Raw genomic sequence first — 21468 nt, forward strand, 5'->3', positions numbered from 1 at the left:
AAACCAGAAAATACAACCCCTGGCAAAAATTATGGAATCACTGGCCTCGGAGGATGTTCATTCAGTTGTTTAATTTTGTAGAAAAAAGCAGATCAGACATTGACACAAAACTAAAGTCATTTCAAATGGCAACTTTCTGGCTTTAAGAAACACTATAAGAAATCAGGAAAAAAAATAAATTGTGGCAGTCAGTAACGGTTACTTTTTGTTAGACCAAGCAGAGGGAAAAAATTATGGAATCATGAAAAACGAACGCGCCAACACATCACTAGTATTTTGTTGCACCACCTCTGGCTTTTATAACAGCTTGCAGTCTCTGAGGCATGGACTTAATGAGTGATAAACAGTGCTCTTCATCAATCTGGCTCCAACTTTCTCTGATTGCTGTTGCCAGATCAGCTTTGCAGGTTGGAACCTTGTCATGGACCATTTTCTTCAACTTCCACCAAAGATTTTCAATTGGATTAAGATCCGGACTATTTGCAGGTCATGACATTGATCCTATATGTGTCTTTTTGCAAGGAATGTTTTCAGTTTTTACTCTATGGCAAGATGCATTATCATCTTGAGAAATGATTTCATCATCCCCAAACATCCTTCCAATTGATGGGATAAGAAAAGTGTCCAAAATATCAACGTAAACTTGTGCATTTATTGATGTAATGACAGCCATCTCCCCAGTGTCTTTACCTGACATGCAGCCCCATATCATCAATGACTGTGGAAATTTACATGTTCTCTCCAGGCAGTCATCTTTATAAATTTCATTGGAACGGAACCAAACAAAAGTTCCAGCATCATCACCTTGCCCAATGCAGATTCGAGATTCATCACTGAATATGACTTTCATCCAGTCATCCACAGTCCACGATTGCTTTTCCTTAGCCCATTGTAACCTTGTTTTTTTCTGTTTAGGTGTTAATGATGGCTTTCGTTTAGCTTTTCTGTATGTAAATCCCATTTCCTTTAGGCAGTTTCTTACATTTCGGTCACAGACGTTGACTCCAGTTTCCTCCCATTCGTTCCTCGTTTGTTTTGTTGTGCATTTTCGATTTTTGAGACATATTGTTTTAAGTTTTCTGTCTTGATGCTTTGATGTCTTCCTTGGTCTACCAGTATGTTTGCCTTTAACAACCTTCCCATGTTGTTTGTATTTGGTCCAGAGTTTAGACACAACTGACTGTGAACAACCAACATCTTTTGCAACATTGCGTGATGATTTACCCTCTTTTAAGAGTTTGATGATCCTCTCCTTTGTTTCAATTGACATCTCTCGTGTTGGAGCCATGATTCATGTCAGTCCACTTGGTGCAACAGCTCTCCAAGGTGTGATCACTCCTTTTTAGATGCAGACTAACGAGCAGATCTGATTTGATGCAGGTGTTAGTTTTGGGGATGAAAATTTACAGGGTGATTCCATAATTTATTCCTCAGAATTGAGTGATTCCATATTTTTTTCCCTCTGCTTGGTCAAAAAAAGTAACCGTTACTGACTGCCACAATTTTTTTTTTCTGATTTCTTATAGTGTTTCTTAAATCCAGATAGTTGCCATTTGAAATGACTTTAGTTTTGTGTCATGTCTGTGATCTGCTTTTTTTTCTACAAAATTAAACAACTGAATGAACATCCTCCGAGGCCGGTGATTCCATAATTTTTGCTAGGAGTTGTAGAATATTGCAGTAGTCCAGTCTAGAAGAAACAAATGCATTGATCGGGGTCTCTGCATCAGCTATAGACAGAATGGGATGAATCTTCATTATATTTCACAGGTAGAAGAAAGCAGTCCTTGTAATATCTCAAAGGACAACGTGGGGTCAAAAATCACCCAAGGTTCCTCACTTTGTCAGAGTCATGTATGATACACAAACCTAGGCTAAGCGTTAGCTGGTTAAGTTGATGCCAATGTCTCACTGGACCAAGAACCATCATTTTGGTCTTGTCCGAGTTTAAAAGTAAAAAATTGCTAGGCGTCCAGCTTTTCACTGATGCAAGGCAATCTTCTAAGGATTTTATCTGTAGAGATTACCAGCAGTAATAGGCATGTACAACTGAGTATCATCAGTATAGCAATGAAAGGGGATCCCAAAACACCACAGTTTGCGCCCAAGGGGTGCTATATAAAGGGAGACAAGCAGGGGGCCTAAGACGGACCCCTGTGGAACCCCAAATTTCATGTCACCGAAGTTAGAGGTTGTGTTGTAGAAGACACAGTGACAACAACTGATTAGGTAGTGTCAATCATGCAAAGACATTCCCTGTAATTCTAAACTGATTCTCCATCCTATCGAGTAGAATACGGTGACCCACCGTATCAAGTGCAGCATTAAGATCTAACAGCTCCAGAACCGTTGTGATGTCCGAATCCTTTGCAAGGAGAAGATCACTTACCACTTTAGTGAGAGCCGTCTCTGTGAAATATGTTCTAAATGCAAACTGCACCGGCTCAGAGTTTATTCTCAGTAAGATAGTTCATGAGCTGCTGTGAAACCACTTTTTCCAGAATTTTAGAGCAAAATGATGGATTTGATATTGGCCTATAATTTTTCAATACACTAGGATCAAGATTAGATTTCTTAAGTGATGGTTAAATCACTGCAGATTTGAAAACTCCACGCAGATTTACCAGAGTGTCATACTTCATATTTCTTCATAGCTGATGTAAATAAAGTTCAAGACATATTCAGTGACTTCGAATTGTTCATGTATCCATCCCCTGACTTGCCTGAAGAAAACTGGCAATAAAACTGATTATTTTCAGTTATTATACCAAAGGTACCCATTACTTAAGCAACCTATCATCTTGGCTTTTATATTTTTTAATTTTTATCAAGTTGTAGAGATTTGCTTTGAGTTTAAGGAAGATAATTCTAGAAATGTTTATATTGGGAAACCTGATTTACTTTTTGCATTTGAAATGGCACAAACAAATTCAAGTATGTAAAATACCAAGAGGTCGAATACTTTTGCAAGGCACTGTACATGTGGGATTTTCCTCTGCAAGAATCATTTTTAAAGTTTATTTGTATAGCACCTTTCAATATAAAATCACAAACTGCTTTACAGTGAAAAAATAAGGCAAACACAGAAATTAAAAACCATAACATAAAACTAGTTAAAAGCAACCTGTACAAGTGGGTCTTGAGCTTCTCTTTAAAAGTTCCAACAGAGTCCACAGAATGTAGATGCAGTGGCAGTGCATTCCACAGTTTGGGAGCCACAACCTCAAACGCACAATATCCTTTGGTCTTAAACCTTGACCTAGGTACAACCAACAGGTTCTGGTCCGAGGACCTCAGAGAACTACTTGTTCCATGAGAGTGCAAGAGTTCTCTGATGTGGGTGTGAGTTATACTCAGGAAAATATGGTTTGATCTGAGACATGCCCACTTAGTTTGGGCTAAACAGTCTGTGTGAGACATGTTACTTCTGGTCCCCTGACTTTGGAAATGGGGCGTGGGTAGTATTCATTTGTTTTACCTACTTACTCCAGTCCAGGGTCACGGAGGAACGAGAGGCAGGGTACATACTGTATAGACAAACAAACAAACACATTCACATGCACACCTACCGTCAACTTAGAGTAACCACTTCAGTTAACTTGTCCATGTCTTTGGAAGTGGAAACCAGAACACCTGTAGAGAACCCATGTAGTGCAACAGATAACTGAAACAATCCTTCAAATGGTGAAACAAGCACCTAATTTGGCACAAATACTCCTTAGGCATTACTCTTTTGAAAAACTGATTGGCAACATCAATTTTCAGTAGGCAGCTGGGTAGGGGTCAATTGAAGATTTGCACAGGGCTCAAATTTTAAAAACACTCCAATCATATTGAAAACTATACCACATTATTTGTCTGATCATAAAGATTCCAAAAAGGTTTGGATTATCTATTGACTAAATGTTATGGGATAAAAACAGCAAGAATGGTGACAAAGGTCAGTTTCAGTTTGCACAGGGGTCAAAAGTAAAGTTGCTCCAATTTGGTATGGAGGTGTCAATAATCTTGACCAGGACTGTGACAGAAAAAAAACACTTTATGTCTTTGCTGATCTTTAAGCACTATAACTTTCTGAAGAGTCGCAGCATTTTAAGACCAACTTGCCTGTGGGTGCACAGATGAGTGCAGGTTTACTCACTACTTGCAGTGTGCTTGGCGTGACGATGACCACTGTGTTGGATGGAAATGACCAATGACACGTGACCTCCACTGGTCGCTGCTTTGCGTTGGGTGTAACACTGTTACTGAAAAGATATTGTGGTATGTTGGTGATTTTCCAGCCAAATTATTCCTGGCGACAAATGTTACCAAAAAAGTGTTGCATAATATGACTATATAGAATTTTAATACTGCATTTGAAAATATTTTGAGGTGGCACTGTTCATTCACCTTGACCTCTTGTTTTCACATTGATACCTGCAGCAAACCTGGGCTTAGGGATTTCAATAGCTTTTCTTTTGTTGACATTGTCAATACCCTAGTGATCTGATAAATGGCAATAAGGAAGAGATAGACGTTACTTATTAACACAGAACACTTTACACTCATCCATTTGTAAGGTGCCTAAAGCAACTGAGTGGTGAAAAGGTAAGAACGGTCACTTTCCTGATTGATTCTACACATTTAATATCTCATTAGTTAATACCGGTGGGACAGGTTGCAGGCTTTAATTTGAGACGACCGACTGAGATGAGTGACACATCAGAAGACGACAATGAGATCTCCTTTCCAGTAAAGGTAACAGTTTTGGTTGCTTAACATTCTCTAGGAGTTGGGCACAATCAATAGAAAAACTATTTTGGTAATTGTGATTTTGTTGGATTTGAGATAAACTGGTTATAACTAGTCTAAATCAAGGGTACACTTTCTTTTTAGAACATGATTAAACGTGGATTAAACCAGAACATGGCCCATTTCAGATTTGTTTTAAACAACCCCAAATAATTAGTGGAATGCCAGCCCAGGACTGACTCCTGGGTTCTTCAACAGTGTTGGAGATCTCAAGTCTGATGTTTTTGATGCCTCGGTCACTGCCTCACTATGGGATGACTTGGCCTCGGCATCATCCAGCCTTGTTGAAGAAGCTGAGGCGGCTTTGAGGCAGCTAGTGTTTAACCTCTTTTTTGCACTGTTTACTTCACACCAAACAAAAAAGCACCTCTAACAGTTGCTTTATGCATATGATGTTCGATGCGTGCAGTGCTTGTGAGTGTATTGTCACGACGGTACTACTATATGCACACATAGACGCATGCTACGCTATGCTACATCTACAAGTATTAATGTGTAAAAATGTGCTGAAACAGCCTTGTCACTACCCTGGCATTATTATATTCCTTGCCCAGGTAACGTACAGTAGTGTTGAGAATAATACAACCCCTGGCAATAATTATGGAATCACCGGCCTCAGAGGATGTTCATTCAGTTGTTTAATTTTGTAGAAAAAAAGCAGATCACAGACATGACGCAAAACTAAAGTCATTTCAAATGGCAACTTTCTGGCTTTAAGAAACACTATAAGAAATCAAGAAAAAAGATTGTGGCAGTCAGTAACGGTTACTTTTTTAGACCAAGCAGAGGAAAAAAATATGGAATCACTCAATTCTGAGGAAAAAATTATGGAATCACCCTGTAAATTTTCATCCCCCAAATTAACACCTGCATCATATCAGATCTGCTCGTTAGTCTGCATCTAAAAAGGAGTGAACACACCTTGGAGAGCTGTTGCACCAAGTGGACTGACATGAATCATGGCTCCAACACGAGAGATGTCAATTGAAACAAAGGAGAGGATTATCAAACTCTTAAAAGAGAGTAAATCATCACGCAATGTTACAAAAGATGTTGGTTGTTCACAGTCAGCTGTGTCTAAACTCTGGACCAAATACAAACAACATGGGAAGGTTGTTAAAGGCAAACATACTGGTAGACCAAGGAAAACATCAAAGCGTCAAGACAGAAAACTTAAAGCAATATGTCTCAAAAATAGAAAAATGTACAACAAAACAAATGAGGAACGAATGAGAGGAGACTGGAGTCAACGTCTGTGACCGAACTGTAAGAAACCGCCTAAAGGAAATGGGATTTACATACAGAAAAGCTAAACGAAAGGCATCATTAACACCTAAACAGAAAAAAACAAGGTTACAATGGGCTAAGGAAAAGCAATTGTGGACTGTGGATGACTGGATGAAAGTCATATTCAGTGATGAATCTCGAATCTGCATTGGGCAAGGTGATGATGCTGGAACTTTTGTTTGGTGCCTTTCCAATGAGATTTATAAAGATGACTGCCTGAAGAGAACATGTAAATTTCCACAGTCATTGATGATATGGGGCTGCATGTCAGGTAAAGGCACTGGGGAGATGGCTGTCATTACATCATCAATAAATGCACAAGTTTATGTTGATATTTTGGACAATTGAAAGGATGTTTGGGGATGATGAAATCATTTTTCAAGATGATAATGCATCTTGCCATAGAGCAAAAACTGCTAAAACATTCCTTGCAAAAAGACACATAGGGTCAATGTCAATGAGCAGATGTGATTTGATGCAGGTGTTAATTTGGGGGATGAAAATTTACAGGGTGATTCCATAATTTTTTCCTCAGAATTGAGTGATTCCATATTTTTTTCCTCTGCTTGGTCTAAAAAAGTAACCGTTACTGACTGTCACAATCTTTTTTTCTTGATTTCTTATAGTGTTTCTTAAAGCCAGAAAGTTGCCATTTGAAATGACTTTAGTTTTGTGTCATGTCTGTGATCTGCTTTTTTTCTACAAAATTAAACAACTGAATGACCATCCTCTGAGGCCGGTGATTCCATAATTTTTGCCAGGGGTTGTAGTAGTGCTATGTGACTAAAAAGATTAATCCAGGTTTTGAGTATATTTCTTATTGTTACATGGGAAACAAGGTACCAGTAGATTCTCTGAAATCCAACAAGACCAAGCATTCATGATATTCACACTCTTAAGGCTATGAAATTGGGCTATTAGTAAAAAAAAAAAGTAGAAAATGGGGTGTTCACAATAATAGTAGTGATTCACACCTGTTTGTTCCACAAAATTGATGAACTCACTGATTGAATGCCACACTACTATTATTGTGAACACCCCCTTTTGTACTTTTTTTTTTTACTAAAAGCCCAATTTCATAGCCTTAAGAGTGTCCATATCATGAATGCTTGGTCTTGTTGGATTTGTGAGAATCTACTGGTATCTTGTTTCCCATGTAACAATAAGAAATATACTCAAAACCTGGATTAATCTTTTAGTCATATAGCACTACTATTATTCTGAACACTACTGTATTAATGTCTATGATCCCAACACATTGCATCACGAAAGTACGCTAAAGATTATATAAGGCCGTGTCCGACTCACTTAGCTGTAGTTTAGAAATTAAACATGAATCTATGGCAACTATTATAGACTTTGTGTAATACTTTGCATTGGCCTTGTGTTGCTGTGACTCTGCCTTTAATTTAATCAGGTTAGTCCCATTGAGATCAAGAGTTCTTTTGTACGACAGACTTTTAGGGCCACACTGAATTTGCTTTTGTTTGTTTTTTTGGACTTCGAGAATGAAGTTGTAATATTACGAGAAAAAGTCGTAATATTATGAGAATAAAGTCGTAATTTTACGAGAAAAAAGTCTTAATATTACAAGAAAAAAGTTGAAATATTATATTATGACTTTATTCTCATAATATTATGACTTTATTCTCATAAAATTACAAATTTATTGTCGTAATATTACAACTTTATTCTCATAAAATTACGACTTTATTCTCATAATATTACAACTTTATTCTCATAAAATTACGACTTTATTCTCATAATATTATGACTTTTTCTCGTAAAATTACGACTTTATTCTTGTAATATTATGACTTTATTCTCGAAGTCTTAAAATTACGACTTTATTAATGTAATATTATGACTTTATTCTCGTAATATTACGAGTTTATTCTCGAAGTCTAAAAAAAAAAAAAATTCTATGTGGCCCTAAAACGCCGTCGCACTTTTGCAAGCAAGACCTGGGCAACGATAAAGTTTCCAATTCACCTAACCGGCATGTCTTTAAATGTGGGAGGAAACAGGAGCACAGAGGTACCGCGATGATATTCTGAGGCCTGAAGTTATGTCATTCATCCACCACAGTCATTTCATGTTGCAGAAAAATGCATGACCCTATGTTGCGAGGATCTGTACACAATTCCTGGAAGCTGAAAGCATCACAGTTCTTGCATGGCCGACATACTCACCAGACAGTTCACCTGTTGTGCTAAACCTAGGTTCAATGTCTAATAAAGGTGTATTTTTTTCCAAGATCAATGGCACATTGTACAGTTGACTTTTATTATGACCAGTCCAAGGAACACCTGTGCATTAATCATGCTGTTTAATCAGCATCTTGATATGCCACACCTCCCCAGGTGCATGGATTATCATGGCAAAGGTGAAGTGCTCACAAACACAGATTAATTTGTGAACAAAACGATGCAGAATAAGACTTTTGTCTGCATGCAAGAAAACTTCAATCGTATTTATACTTATGAAAAGGGAGTGCATGAAAGCCATCATCTGTTTTTCACATTCAAATATGCAAACGCCAGATGGATCCAGCACATTTATATTTCAATGGAGTGTTTTGGTACCCCAAAATGGTACCAAATTTCCAGTTGGCCTAAGAACTACACGTTACACTTTGTTTTCAATTTGGCCAGATTAAGGCTGGAATGATTTAAACTTATTTTGACTACAAATTGATTTGAAGTCACAAACTGGTTTAAACAGAATCCAGACAATTAAATTGCATCACACATAAGAGCTTTTCCTAATATGATTATGTGTTAGTTCAGTGGTATTTTTTCACTAAAGTTTAACACAGGTTTTTGATTTAGCTCTGTGGTTTTCTCTGAGCTGTAGTTTCTTGGACGAGTGGAGGTGCTTCGTCCTGGTGGATTACAGATTCTGTCTGAAGCAGTTCAGAGCCTCCAGGTCAGAAAGTAACTCATTCTGTTTGAAGACAAATTACTCAACACTTTAAAACAGTCACTGTATTTTACTGGATTTGGAAAGCAATCTGTTGGTCATGACACCCCTCTAATGCTCTTGTCAATTTTTGTTTGTTTTTGGAGCTCAGTTTAACATACATAGTTTACTTCAGACTGGGTGGGTCTGGCTTTATCGCAAAAATCCAAAACGTTTTTTTTTAGTCCACTGAATGTGGGTGAATATTAATAAATCACAGTAAAAATGAACCTGTCTCTAACCCCTGTGTTGTACTGTATTATGACCCATCAAAACCAGTGTATGATTCTTTATCAACTCTGTAGGTTTTCTCTTGTCCTACAAATTAGAGACAATTCTGTGGTCCACACCACTGTGAAACTGTGACTGCTGATGTAACAGACAAATGTTACCCTGTGCACATCAGTTCTTTAATAAATATATATAAAAATAAATTTATGTCATTAAAAAATTACATGTAAAATCCAAGAGATACCCAAACTTTTGCATATTGTGTCTGTGTTTCAATGGACGTAAAACCTTAAAAAACAAAGGAAAACTGCTACAAACTGTTATATACAAATGGATCCATTTATTACTGAGTAATCATTGGCAGCTGTTGTTGTTTTGCCACATAACAGGCAATACATCTATAACAAAATAGTAACAACAACAATAATAATAACAATAATAATCTAATATATAAAGCTGGCCGTGTGTGTGTTCACTATGCACAGCCACAGTAATTAAGCAATCAACACCAAACTTGGTATGGTGACTGGGGACACCAAGGAGGAGGTCACTGGGGCCCTCAGGTTGAAAGCATATGTGCGCAAACACACACACACAGACATTCTTATATTAAATCATGACTCGCTCACTGGAGCCCTTATTTTCTCAGTTCACCTGGTACTCAGGTCAGGTAGCAAGCATCACACTTTACTTACTACATAGTAGCAGCTGGTTAGCGTGCACTTTAATTAAAATCCGTAATCACAAATTGCTCTTTGAAAATGAATGAAGACAACATACACACAATGCAATGCAACTTTACTATACCTTAACTAAAGTGACATGAAATATACAATGACATGGCTAAAATTCTTCTCTATTACCGGTGTGTAGAACGTGTAACACAGCTAGTTATTATTATATAATGCAATGCCAATATCTCTTTTTCACATTCAAATATTGCAGACACCAGATGGATCCAGCACAGAAAAGGCCGCAAAGAAAAGCAAAGTTTCTCTCTTCGTGTCCCGCAGTGGGATAGACATTTTGGAACACAAAAGCAAGGTACACAGTATGTTATACTTATGTACACTTGTGCCAAAAATGATAAATGGCCAGTGTTGCCACAGTTACTTTGAAAGGTTACGTTACTTTTTAGTTACTTTATTAGCAGCTGCTGACAACTTATAACTAATAACTAATGTAACTAATAAGGTAACTAGTAATCTAACTTGGTTACTCTTAAGATTGAGTAATCATCAGTAAAGTAACTATTAGTTACTTTCTTAAATCTTAAAAATAACCAAGTTAGAATACTAGTTACTTTATTTGTTACATTCATCAGCTGCCGACAAGTTGTTTGCAGCTGCTAATGAAGTAACTGTAAAATGTAACTGTAAAAAGTAATAAAGTTACCAGTGTTAGCACAGCTAACCAAAAAGTTAGCTCCGATAACAGCTAATCGGGTTATCTTTTATAAAGTTATCTTTTATAAAGCTAAACCGATAAACCACCCAAAAATTTATCGGAAGATAATGATCCGATAATGGTTTTCAAATCTGAAAAGCTAATCCGATAATGAAAACATTAGCTTCGATAATTAGCGGTTAGCGGATTAGCGGAACTGTGCCAACCACTGAAAGTAACTTTTCAAAGTAACTGTGACAACACTGTTAGTGATTTCCCGTTTCTCATGATTTTTTCCCCCTGTTTCTCATCTTCAGTTCATGTTGTACACGTGTCCTGTCACCATGATTTCCTTTTGTGGTGTCCTACCATCTGCACCCAAAGTCTTTGGCTTTGTGGCCAAACACCCAGTAGCAGACACGCACCACTGTTATCTGTTCCAGAGCAAGACATTTGTGAGTATCAGGGCAGCAATCAGACAGACAGCACCAACACATGACCATCCACTCATCTGATTAAGGAACATGGAGTTACCGTCCTTAGGGTTCGAGTGAGCTGCTTCTAGTGGAGGTGGGCGGATCGATCCTAATATCGATAATATCGATACCAACGTTGGTATTGATATTGAATGATCCTCATGTAAAAAGATCGATACTCAAGCTTTTTTTCTCTCCTGCACACACTGACTGCTGACTGCAACACGGAGCAGCGCACCCTTGTATTGTGGTTTGTCAGCCCACTACCTCAGGAGATTTTAAGTTGTGTTGAGTGATTTTTTTTAAACAAAAATGTTGATTGTGATAATAAAGTATTTTGTTGTCACTTACAATGTTTGGCAAAATTCTATCCTAGGTCTTTTGGATCCTTTGGATCTATGAAGCTTAAATATGAAAAAGTATCGGTATTGGTATCGATATCGGCGATACTGGGCTTGTATTTACTTGGTATCGGATCAATACCAAAATTCCCAGTATCGCCCACCTCTAGCTTCTAGGAGCAACAGCTTCCCCTTTTTGACACATTTACTGAGGCAGACCAGAAAGAAATGGATCAAATGGGATCCTTCAGATGTTACTTTCCACTTGTGTCTGCAGTCACATGTGCTGGTTTCAATTATTGGTGATGTTTTCCGGGCTTCCAAAAATGAGAGGAGCGTCAGAGGGGGGCAAGATCTAATCGTGGAGGCACTGAGACATAAGGTGAGTGCAGAGATTTCATTTATTTATTTATTTGTGAACAAGTTAGAACTGGATCTGAATTGTTGATCCCTCCTGTTAATGAATCCAAACAGTGAATTTATGAAATGTTTCCAGTGTTGTGTTTCAGATAATTGTTTAATTGTGTTCGCTTTCAGAATAAAGTGCTGCAGAGAGAGAACGCTGAGCTGAAGAAGAGGCTTGCACAGTACATTGCATAACAAATGTGTCACGCTGCTTGTGGCACTTGAATCAGCAATGTTTGTGACACAGTAAAATATTTCAGATATGTCAGTATTGTTTTGTGGATTTTATTGGTGTTTTCAGCTGAAAAAAAAAAAGATCATACATGATAAACAATTAAAGCAGAAATACGAATAAATATATATTGACGGAATATTAAAGCCACCTTACACTTGATCCCCGCATTGCACAAACTGTGGATAAACTCTGTGTGGCTGCAAAGAAAATTTTGAAATGTTCAAAGTTTCCTGCAGGCATAAATTTCGTGCTACTTGCATGAACTAGTCGTGAAAATTACACAACCTAGCTCTTCACAGGCATCTTTTCATCTAAAAGACCGAGGATGCTAAGACATGAATGTTTCTTCTGAGATAAATGAATGTCTCTACAAGTTCACTTTCACCACATACAGATACATTTGTGATGGCTGAGTACAGGAAGTCATTAAAAGCCTGGATCTTAGTCTTGATCCAGGACAATCTTAACCCCGGACATGCTGATTCCTCATTCAGCTTCCCAAGTACTGCAGTCAGAGAATGCATTGACTCTGCAAAGAACACAGCATCATCTGAGAAGTCAAGGTTAGTAAACCTTTCCTTGCCAACCAAAGCACCCAGGTCACTGATTTCCACACCCCTTCCCAACACCCAGTCCATGCAAGCATTGACCAGTATAAGAGCCACAACACACTTCTGAGGAATTCCATTTCTCACTAGGAAAAACGCATTCTCTGCCTCCACTCTGCACAGCACTCACAGTATCTGTGTATAGGTTGGCTATGATGTTCAGCAACTTCTTGGGGATCCTGCAAATTCTCAGGATATCACAGAGCAGTACGATAAACTCAAACACTTTGCAAGAATCAACACTGGCTGCAAAGAAACATTACTGATATTCACGCTTACATTCTGTGAGCACAATAAGGGCTAGATTCAGAATGTGGGTGATGGATGACATAATAAATTCTGTTAAAACAATATGTTGTGTTATGTTATGTATGGGTGTCAAAATCCAACCCCTCATCTACATTGTGACACCTGAGTAATGGATCTAGTATGGCATTGCCCATTGGGGTGAAATACAGTGGGGAACTTGTGTAACGCTCATGGCATTACTGCAACCATGAAGGCCCAAATGGAACCGTGAACAGGAAATAGCTAATGGGCCTTTCACACTGAACGTGTCGGAAGCGTCAAATGCATTATTTTCAATGAGACGCGTTGCTTTTTAGATGCGTCAGAAGCATCACGTCAAAAGCTGAGCTAAAGCGATGCTTCTGACGGGAGCATGCATTGCCGCTTGTCGGCAGGCTAACGCGGTCAAAGTTCAACCCAATCCAACTTTTGACGCTCTGAGCTGTGACGTACCTTCGCGCTGTCCAATAGGAACTACGCGTTGAGCCCAAACACGGAAGACTAGTGGCAGAAACCACTGATCACAAACGTGTCACAGGACTGCTCATTTATAGAGCAGTTTTCTGAAGAAAAATCCTTGGAAATGTTTTTTGTTGTTTGTTACCTCAAAATTTCTGATTACTGTTAAAAAAAACAGTTTAGAACACTTGTAATTAAAATAGCTAAATAAATCAACAAATGGTTCTTTAGAAACCTTTCTGTTGGGAAAGTGTAGGGACACGGACCCACAACAGGGGGCGCAAATGAATGGTCAATAGATGAGCCAAAAAGTAACAATTTAATGTTGTGAATGTGCACAACAAACATACAGATAATCACAGAATATCATAACAGTCAATACACAGAGGTGACGTGTGGGCAGGCTCGAGGATAGAAGACGTCTGTCCTGAGAAGAGCCGGAACCACACAATTTCCGCCGCCCCAGAACCTGGTGAATACTGGAGCCGCCAAGTCCCAAATTCCCAGGTGATCACCGTCCCCGACTGTCGGATCTGGTACTGCTGGCGAAGAACAAAGACAGTCAAGTGTGGGTGTGTGTACACCCAGTAACAACAATGGTGGGAATGCCACCTCCACCTCTCATTCAATATGTTGCAGCGGTCTCAGCTGAAAAGGAGCGCCGTCTTGCACAGCCTCCTCACAAACGACCGGTTCTCCTGCAAATTCTCACAATAACAGAGTTACAAATCTCACAAAAAAGGCTGAGAGTATTACCTCCTATGAAGTATGATATCTCGGCAACGAGGTGGAGATGACGTCTGGTCTTTATGGAGTGAGATGATGAGTAGATGGGTGACAGCTGTCAAGAGATAATGAGCGACAGCTGTCACCCCCGGCTGTGTCCATGGCGGCAGCGCCCTCTCGTGCCTGAAGCCCGCACTTCAGGCAGGGCGCCCTCTGGTGGTGGGCCAGCAGTACCTCCTCTTCTGGCGGCCCACACAACAGGACCCCCCCCTCAACGGGCGCCTCCTGGTGCCCGACCAGGTTTGTCGGGGTGTTGGCGGTAGAAGTCGGCCAGGAGGGCCGGATCCAGGATGAAGCTCCTCTTCACCCAGGAGCGTTCTTCGGGTCCATACCCCTCCCAGTCCACCAAGTACTGGAACCCCCGACCCATCCGACGGACGTCCAGGAGCCAGCGCACCGTCCATGATCCGAGCAGGAGGCGGCGCCGGTCCGGGAGCACAGAGGGGTGAGGTGTGGTGAGGTTTGATGCGGGACACGTGGAAAACCGGATGGAGCCGCAGTGAAGCCGGGAGTCGGAGCTTCACTGCGGCAGGACTGAGGACTTTGAGGATCCTGAAGGGGCCAATGTACCTGTCCTGAAGTTTAGGGGAGTCCACCTGGAGGGGGATGTCCTTCGTGGAAAGCCACACCTCCTGCCCGGGCTGGTAAGCAGGGGCTGGGGATCGCCAGCGGTCTGCATGGGTCTTCGCCCTCGTCCGGGCCTTCAACAAGGCAGAACGGGCGGAGCGCCACACCCGACGGCACTTCCGCAGGTGGGCCTGGACCGAGGGCACACCGACCTCTCCCTCCACCACAGGAAACAACGGGGGCTGATACCCCAAACACACCTCAAATGGGGAGAGGCCGGTGGTAGAAGACACCTGGCTGTTATGCGCATACTCGATCCAGGCCAGATGGTTACTCCAGGCCGTCGGGTGCGCGGATGTGACACAGCGGAGGGTCTGTTCCAAGTCCTGGTTGGCCCGCTCTGCCTGTCCGTTCGTCTGTGGATGGTACCCGGACGAGAGGCTCACGGTGGCCCCCAGTTCCCTGCAGAAGCTCCTCCAGACGTGTGAGGAGAACTGGGGACCACGATCAGAGACGATGTCGGAGGGTATCCCATGCAGACGGACGACGTGGTGGACCAGGAGGTCTGCTGTCTCCTGGGCTGTTGGGAGCTTTGGGAGGGCCACGAAGTGGGCCGCCTTGGAGAATCGGTCCACTATCGTGAAGATGGTGGTGTTGCCCTGGGACGGCGGGAGGCCCGTGACGAAATCCAGGCCGATGTGGGACCAGGGGCGATGAGGCACCGGCAGCGGCTGGAGGAGTCCTTGGGCCTTCTTATGTACTGCCTTGCCCCTGGCACAGGTGGTGCAGGCCTGGATATATTCCCGGACGTCAGCCTCCATAGACGCCCACCAGAAGCGCTGCCGGACAACTGCCACGGTCCTTCGCACCCCTGGATGACAGGAGAGCTTGGAACCGTGACAGAAGTCCAAGACTGCAGCTCTGGCCTCTGGTGGGACGTACTGACGGTTCTTCGGACTGGTTCCAGGGTCCGGGCTCCGTGGCAGGGCCTCCCGGACGGTCTTCTCCATGTCCCAGGTGAGGGTGGCCACGATAGTGGACTCTGGAATGATGGTCTCCGGTGGATCCGACAGCTCTGTTTTGACTTCGTCTTCGTGTACCCGGGACAAGGCATCCGATCTCTGGTTCTTGGTCCCGGGGCGATAGGTGATCCGGAAGTCGAAACACTCGAAGAACAGTGACCAGCGGGCTTGCCTGGGGTTCAGCCGCTTGGCGGTCCTGATATACTCCAGGTTCCGATGGTCAGTGAAAACCGTGAACGGCACAGACGCTCCCTCCAACAGGTGTCTCCACTCCTCAAGAGCCTCTTTCACCGCAAGGAGTTCGATTGCCGACGTCATAGTTCCGTTCAGCCGGGGTCAACCTGCGGGAAAAGTAGGCACACGGGTGAAGAACCTTATCGGTCTCTCCGCTCTGGGACAGCACGGCTCATATCCCTGAGTCAGAGGCGTCCACTTCAACCATGAACTGGCGGCTAGGGTCGGGCTGCACCAAAACTGGCGCAGTAGAGAACCGTCGTTTCAACTCCTTGAACGCGGCTTCGCACCGATCCGACCAGGTGAAGGGGACTTTTGGAGAGGTCAGGGCTGTCAGGGGGCTAACTACCTGACTGTAGCCCTTAATGAACCTCCTATAGAAATTAGCAAAGCCGAGGAACTGTTGCAGCTTCCTACGGCTTGTTGGTTGGGGCCAATCTCTCACCACCGCAACCTTGGCCGGATCAGGGGCGACGGAGTTGGAGGAGATTATAAACCCCAGGAAGGACAAAGACGCGCGGTGAAACTCGCACTTCTCGCCCTTCACAAACAGTCGGTTCTCTAACAACCGCTGCAGGACCTGACGTACATGCTGGACATGGGTCTCAGGATCCGGAGAAAAGATGAGAATATCGTCCAGATATACGAAGACGAATCGGTGCAGGAAGTCCCGCAAGACGTCGTTAACCAAGGCTTGGAACGTCGCGGGGACGTTGGTGAGGCTGAACGGCATGACCAGGTACTCAAAGTGACCTAACGGGGTGTTAAATGCCGTCTTCCATTCGTCTCCCTTCCGGATCCGAACCAGGTGATACGCATTCCTAAGATCCAGCTTAGTAAAGATTTTGGCTCCATGCAGGGGGGTGAACACGGAATCTAACAATGGCAACGGGTATCGGTTGCGAACCGTAATCTCATTCAGCCCCCTGTAATCAATACATGGACGAAGTCCGCCATCTTTCTTGCCCACAAAAAAGAAACCTGCCCCCATCGGGGAGGTGGAGTTCTGGATCAGCCCGGCAGCTAATGAGTCCCGGATGTAGGTCTCCATTGATTCGCGCTCAGGTCGTGAGAGGTTGTACAGCCTGCTGGACGGGAACTCAGCGCCTGGAACCAAATCAATGGCACAATCGTACGGACGGTGCGGGGGAAGGGTGAGTGCCAGATCCTTGCTGAAGACGTCAGCAAGATCGTGGTACTCAACCGGCACTGCCGTCAGATTGGGAGGGACTTTGACCTCCTCCTTAGCCTGTGAACCGGGAGGAACCGAGGATCCTAAACACCCCCGATGGCAGGTTTCAATCCACTGAACCACCACCCCAGACGGCCAATCAATCCGGGGATTGTGCTTCAACATCCATGGGATGCCCAAAATCACGCGGGAGGTAGAAGGAGTCACAAAAAACTCAATCTCCTCCCGATGGTTTCCAGACACTACCAGAGTTACTGGTTGTGTCTTGTGTGTGAGTAAAGGGAGGAGGGTGCCATCTAGTGCCCGCACCTGCAATGGCGAAGGAAGCGCCACCAGAGGGAGCCCTACCTCCTTTGCCCATCTGCTGTCTAGCAGATTCCCTTCTGACCCCGTGTCCACCAGTGCTCGGGCTTGAAGGGTTATATCCCCGCTCAGGATTGTGACTGGGAGTTGTGTGGCAATTTGTGTGTGTCTCACTTGAATGGTTTGACCCCTCCTTAGCCCAGTCTCTAAGGGCGGTTGTTGTCGTTTTGGCCGTTTGGGGCAGTTTCTCTGTGTGTGCTCAGTTGAGCTGCAGAGAAAACACTCTCCACGGATCAGCCTCCCCATTTTGGCCCTGTGCGTTTCCCTAACAACGTCAGCAGGGGGAGCTGTTGCCCCACAAAGCGCTGCGGCTGTGGAGCGTGGGGAGGGCGGCGCCTTATCGAACCCGGAAGGGAGAGGGGCGGCGCGTATCCGGTCACGTCCTTCGCCTCGCTCCCGACGGCGTTCCTCCAACCGATTGTCTAACCGTATAACGAGATCGATAAGCCCATCTAAATCCCGCGGTTCCTCCTTAGCTACCAGCTGCTCCTTCAGAACCAACGACAGTCCATTTATGAAGGCGGCGCGGAGCGCAACGTTATTCCAGCCGGACCTCGCAGCCGCGATGCGGAAGTTGACTGCATAAGCGGCTGCGCTCTCGCGTCCCTGTCTCATTGACAGCAGCACTGTTGAAGCGGTCTCTCCTCTGTTAGGGTGATCAAACACTGTTCTGAACTCCCCCACAAACCCAGTGTATGCTGATAACAACCGTGAGTTCTGTTCCCAGAGCGCCGTAGCCCAGGCGCGTGCTTTACCCCGAAGCAGAGCAATCACATAAGCTATTTTACTAGCATCTGACGCGTACATGACGGGACGTTGTGCGAAGACGAGCGAACACTGCATAAGAAAGTCCGAGCACGTCTCCACACAACCTCCGTACGGCTCAGGAGGGCTTATGTATGCTTCAGGGGATGGTGGGAGGGGTTGTTGAACCACCACTGGAACGTTCATATTCTGCACAGGGTCGGCAGGAGGACGAGCTGCAGCAGCTCCCTGAGCGCCATCTGTGCGGAGAGAGCCTCCACCCTGCGGTTCAGGAGGATGTTTTGCTCAGTCATTTGATCCAACCGAGCCGTGAAGGCGGTGAGAATGTGCTGCAGCTCACCAATCACGTCTCCTGCAGACGCCTGCGCTCCCTGCTCTCCCATTGGTCGTTCAACAGCCGGGTGACGCCCCTCGGAGTCCATGACGCTGGCCGAGATATCCTGTTGGGAAAGTGTAGTGACACGGACCCACAACAGGGGGCGCAAATGAACGGCCAATAGATGAGCCAAAAAGTAACAATTTAATGTTGTGAATGTGCACAACGAACATACAGACAATCACAGAATATCATAACAGTCAATACACAGAGGTGACGTGTGGGCAGGCTCGAGGATAGAAGACGTCTGTCCTGAGAAGAGCCGGAACCACACGATTTCCGCCGCCCCAGAACCTGGTGAATACTGGAGCCGCCAAGTCCCGAATTCCCAGGTGATGACCGTCCCCGACTGTCGGATCTGGTACTGCTGGCGAAGAACAAAGACAGTCAAGTGTGGGTGTGTGTACACCCAGTAACAACAACGGTGGGAATGCCACCTCCACCTCTCACTCAATATGTTGCAGCGGTCTCAGCTGAAAAGGAGCGCCGTCTTGCACAGCCTCCTCACAAACGACCGGTTTTCCTGCAAATTCTCACAGTAACAGTTACAAATCTCACAAAAAAGGCTGAGAGTATTATCTCCTATGAAGTATGATATCTCGGCAACGAGGTGGAGATGACGTCTGGTCTTTATGGAGTGAGATGATGTTGAGTAGATGGGTGACAGCTGTCAAGAGATAATGAGCGACAGCTGTCACCCCCGGCTGTGTCCATGGCGGCAGCGCCCTCTCGTGCCTGAAGCCCGCACTTCAGGCAGGGCGCCCTCTGGTGGTGGGCCAGCAGTACCTCCTCTTCTGGCGACCCACACAACACTTTCATCTGTAAATTTAAAACCACCTGTTATTTCAGATTAGATAATTTCTTGTTTAACATAAGGAACCTTGGACATTTATTTTTAGACAAATAAAATAACATGGAAACTTGTACATTTTTTAAGTCTGGTAGATTATTTATATCTCATTTCAACCAAAAAAAACAGACACTGTAAATGAATACAAATGTTTATTATAAATACAACAGGAAATAATTTAACAATGACTACAGTGTGATTGTAAAGTAGGATTTCTGTGACATAAACCTCATGATGAATTTTTTTATAGTCATTTCAACTTGTAATTTTGCCAAAATATGTAATTGCCTTTTAATGTTGTTATCAGGACAGAGTCATTTCTAAAATATGAATTTGAGCACAATAAGTGGAGAGCTTCTACCTGTGCAAATGTCTTTGGACTTTGATTCGTGGACATTTTTAATGATCCGTTCATTTATTGTTAAAATATAAAATGAAACAGCTTTTTAAAAAAATAATAAAATAGTTGCTGTTGAAAGAGCCTTTTATTTAGAAGCAGGTGATGTTCTGCTGGATTCTCGGGACCAGATGAAGGTCTCTTTTGCAGCTTTGAACTCTGGTGGTGTTCCTGAAGAGCAGAAATGTTTTCTTTCGACTGGACTTCATGGTGTTCAGCTCATCAATGGAAGTTTGGTTGTCTGCATAGCAAATGTTCCTGATTGAGACAAATAAAAATATTTCTTTAAAGAAACACTATCGGCCTCCTGCAGATATATAAAAAAGAAAAAAAACAAACAGAAAAAATAGTTATTTAAAGTTGAGCTTTTGTGGTCTCTGAAAAAAGGTGTAGCTTTATTCGGTAAAAATAAAAAAACACTGAACCATTTACAAATTAAAGTGTTCACTCAGATCAACTGTGCTAAGTGGTCTACACACCGGGAGCAACTAGGGGATTAAGGACCTTGCCCAAGAGCCCTTCGTGATTTGAACCGAGAATCCTCTGGTCTTTAAGCCTAACACTTAACCACTAGACCATCACCTCCCCTCAGTGCATATCTACATGAATAGTAATCAAGAGGATTATTTTACTGTGCTCAAAGTAGTATATTTTATTTCATGCAGTAAATTTGGTATGAAGTAAAGTAATTTTACATTCAAAGTTACAATTAATATTTTCCACTCATTGCCTCAGTTTTTTTGTTTAATTTCAGTGCACAGGTACAGACAGCTTCCATACATTTGGCTGTTGTACTTACTCGCATAGCGCCTCCACGTGGCGATGTTGAGAACTGATAGAAAGATTCAAGTAGGAGTTTGGAATTGAAACAAAGACCTTCGTTGTGCAAATCACACACTACCACTATTGGTCTGATCATAACAATTCCAAAAAGGTATAGTTTGGACTATCTATGACTGAATTCCATGGAGTTATGGGCTAAAAAGAGCAAAAATGGTGACAAAGGTCAATTTCAGTTTGTACAGGGGTCAAAAGTTAAAGTTGCTCCAGTTTTGTTAAAAAAAAAATGATGCAAATTATTGGTTGAGTTAATAGCACTCTAAAAAGGAATAGTTTGCACCATCTGTCATGCTTAGTTATAATTTTATCAATTTAAGGGGTAACATATGTCATACCTCATACAGTCCAGTACGCAGAATCTACTTATACAGTTATGTTGATGATTAGAGGTCAAGGTCATTGATAAAGGTCAAGGTCATTCTCAAATTTTGCAATTTTTCACATATATTTTGTGCTTAACAGGACATGATAGCACCTGAAATGATAGATTTAGTTTGTGACTACATCAATTGATAGAACATATTGTTAGCATAAAGTTAATTGCTAATGTGCACTGTTTTCCGTAAGGTTATCAAATCGAGCATTCTAAACGCAGAAGAAGTTGA

At 42.8% G+C, this 21468-nt stretch overlaps 1 protein-coding gene across 1 annotated transcript; it reads left to right on the top strand.

Annotated features, from left to right (window-relative positions):
• Nucleotides 1-4503: 4503 nt before the first annotated feature.
• Nucleotides 4504-12144, top strand: LOC117511623 (PTB domain-containing engulfment adapter protein 1-like). Its single transcript, XM_034171580.1, has 7 exons — nt 4504-4590; nt 4660-4740; nt 8938-9009; nt 10219-10317; nt 10977-11114; nt 11754-11858; nt 12014-12144. Exons 2-7 carry the CDS (start codon nt 4693-4695, stop codon nt 12074-12076), a joined length of 525 nt encoding a protein of 174 aa, XP_034027471.1. The 5' UTR covers nt 4504-4590; nt 4660-4692; the 3' UTR covers nt 12077-12144.
• Nucleotides 12145-21468: the final 9324 nt, after the last annotated feature.

The sequence above is a fragment of the Thalassophryne amazonica genome, chromosome 6, assembly GCF_902500255.1.
Source record: "Thalassophryne amazonica chromosome 6, fThaAma1.1, whole genome shotgun sequence".
NCBI classification, from domain to species: Eukaryota; Metazoa; Chordata; class Actinopteri; order Batrachoidiformes; family Batrachoididae; genus Thalassophryne; species Thalassophryne amazonica.

Bases quoted from the DNA above. Each gene is read 5' to 3' on its own strand.
- LOC117511623 (XM_034171580.1), top strand. From the start codon at position 4,693: ATGAGTGACACATCAGAAGACGACAATGAGATCTCCTTTCCAGTAAAG. The intron at 11,115-11,753 runs GTGAGTATCAGG...TTGTGTCTGCAG, and splicing joins TGTTCCAGAGCAAGACATTT to TCACATGTGCTGGTTTCAAT. The intron at 11,859-12,013 runs GTGAGTGCAGAG...GTTCGCTTTCAG, and splicing joins TGGAGGCACTGAGACATAAG to AATAAAGTGCTGCAGAGAGA.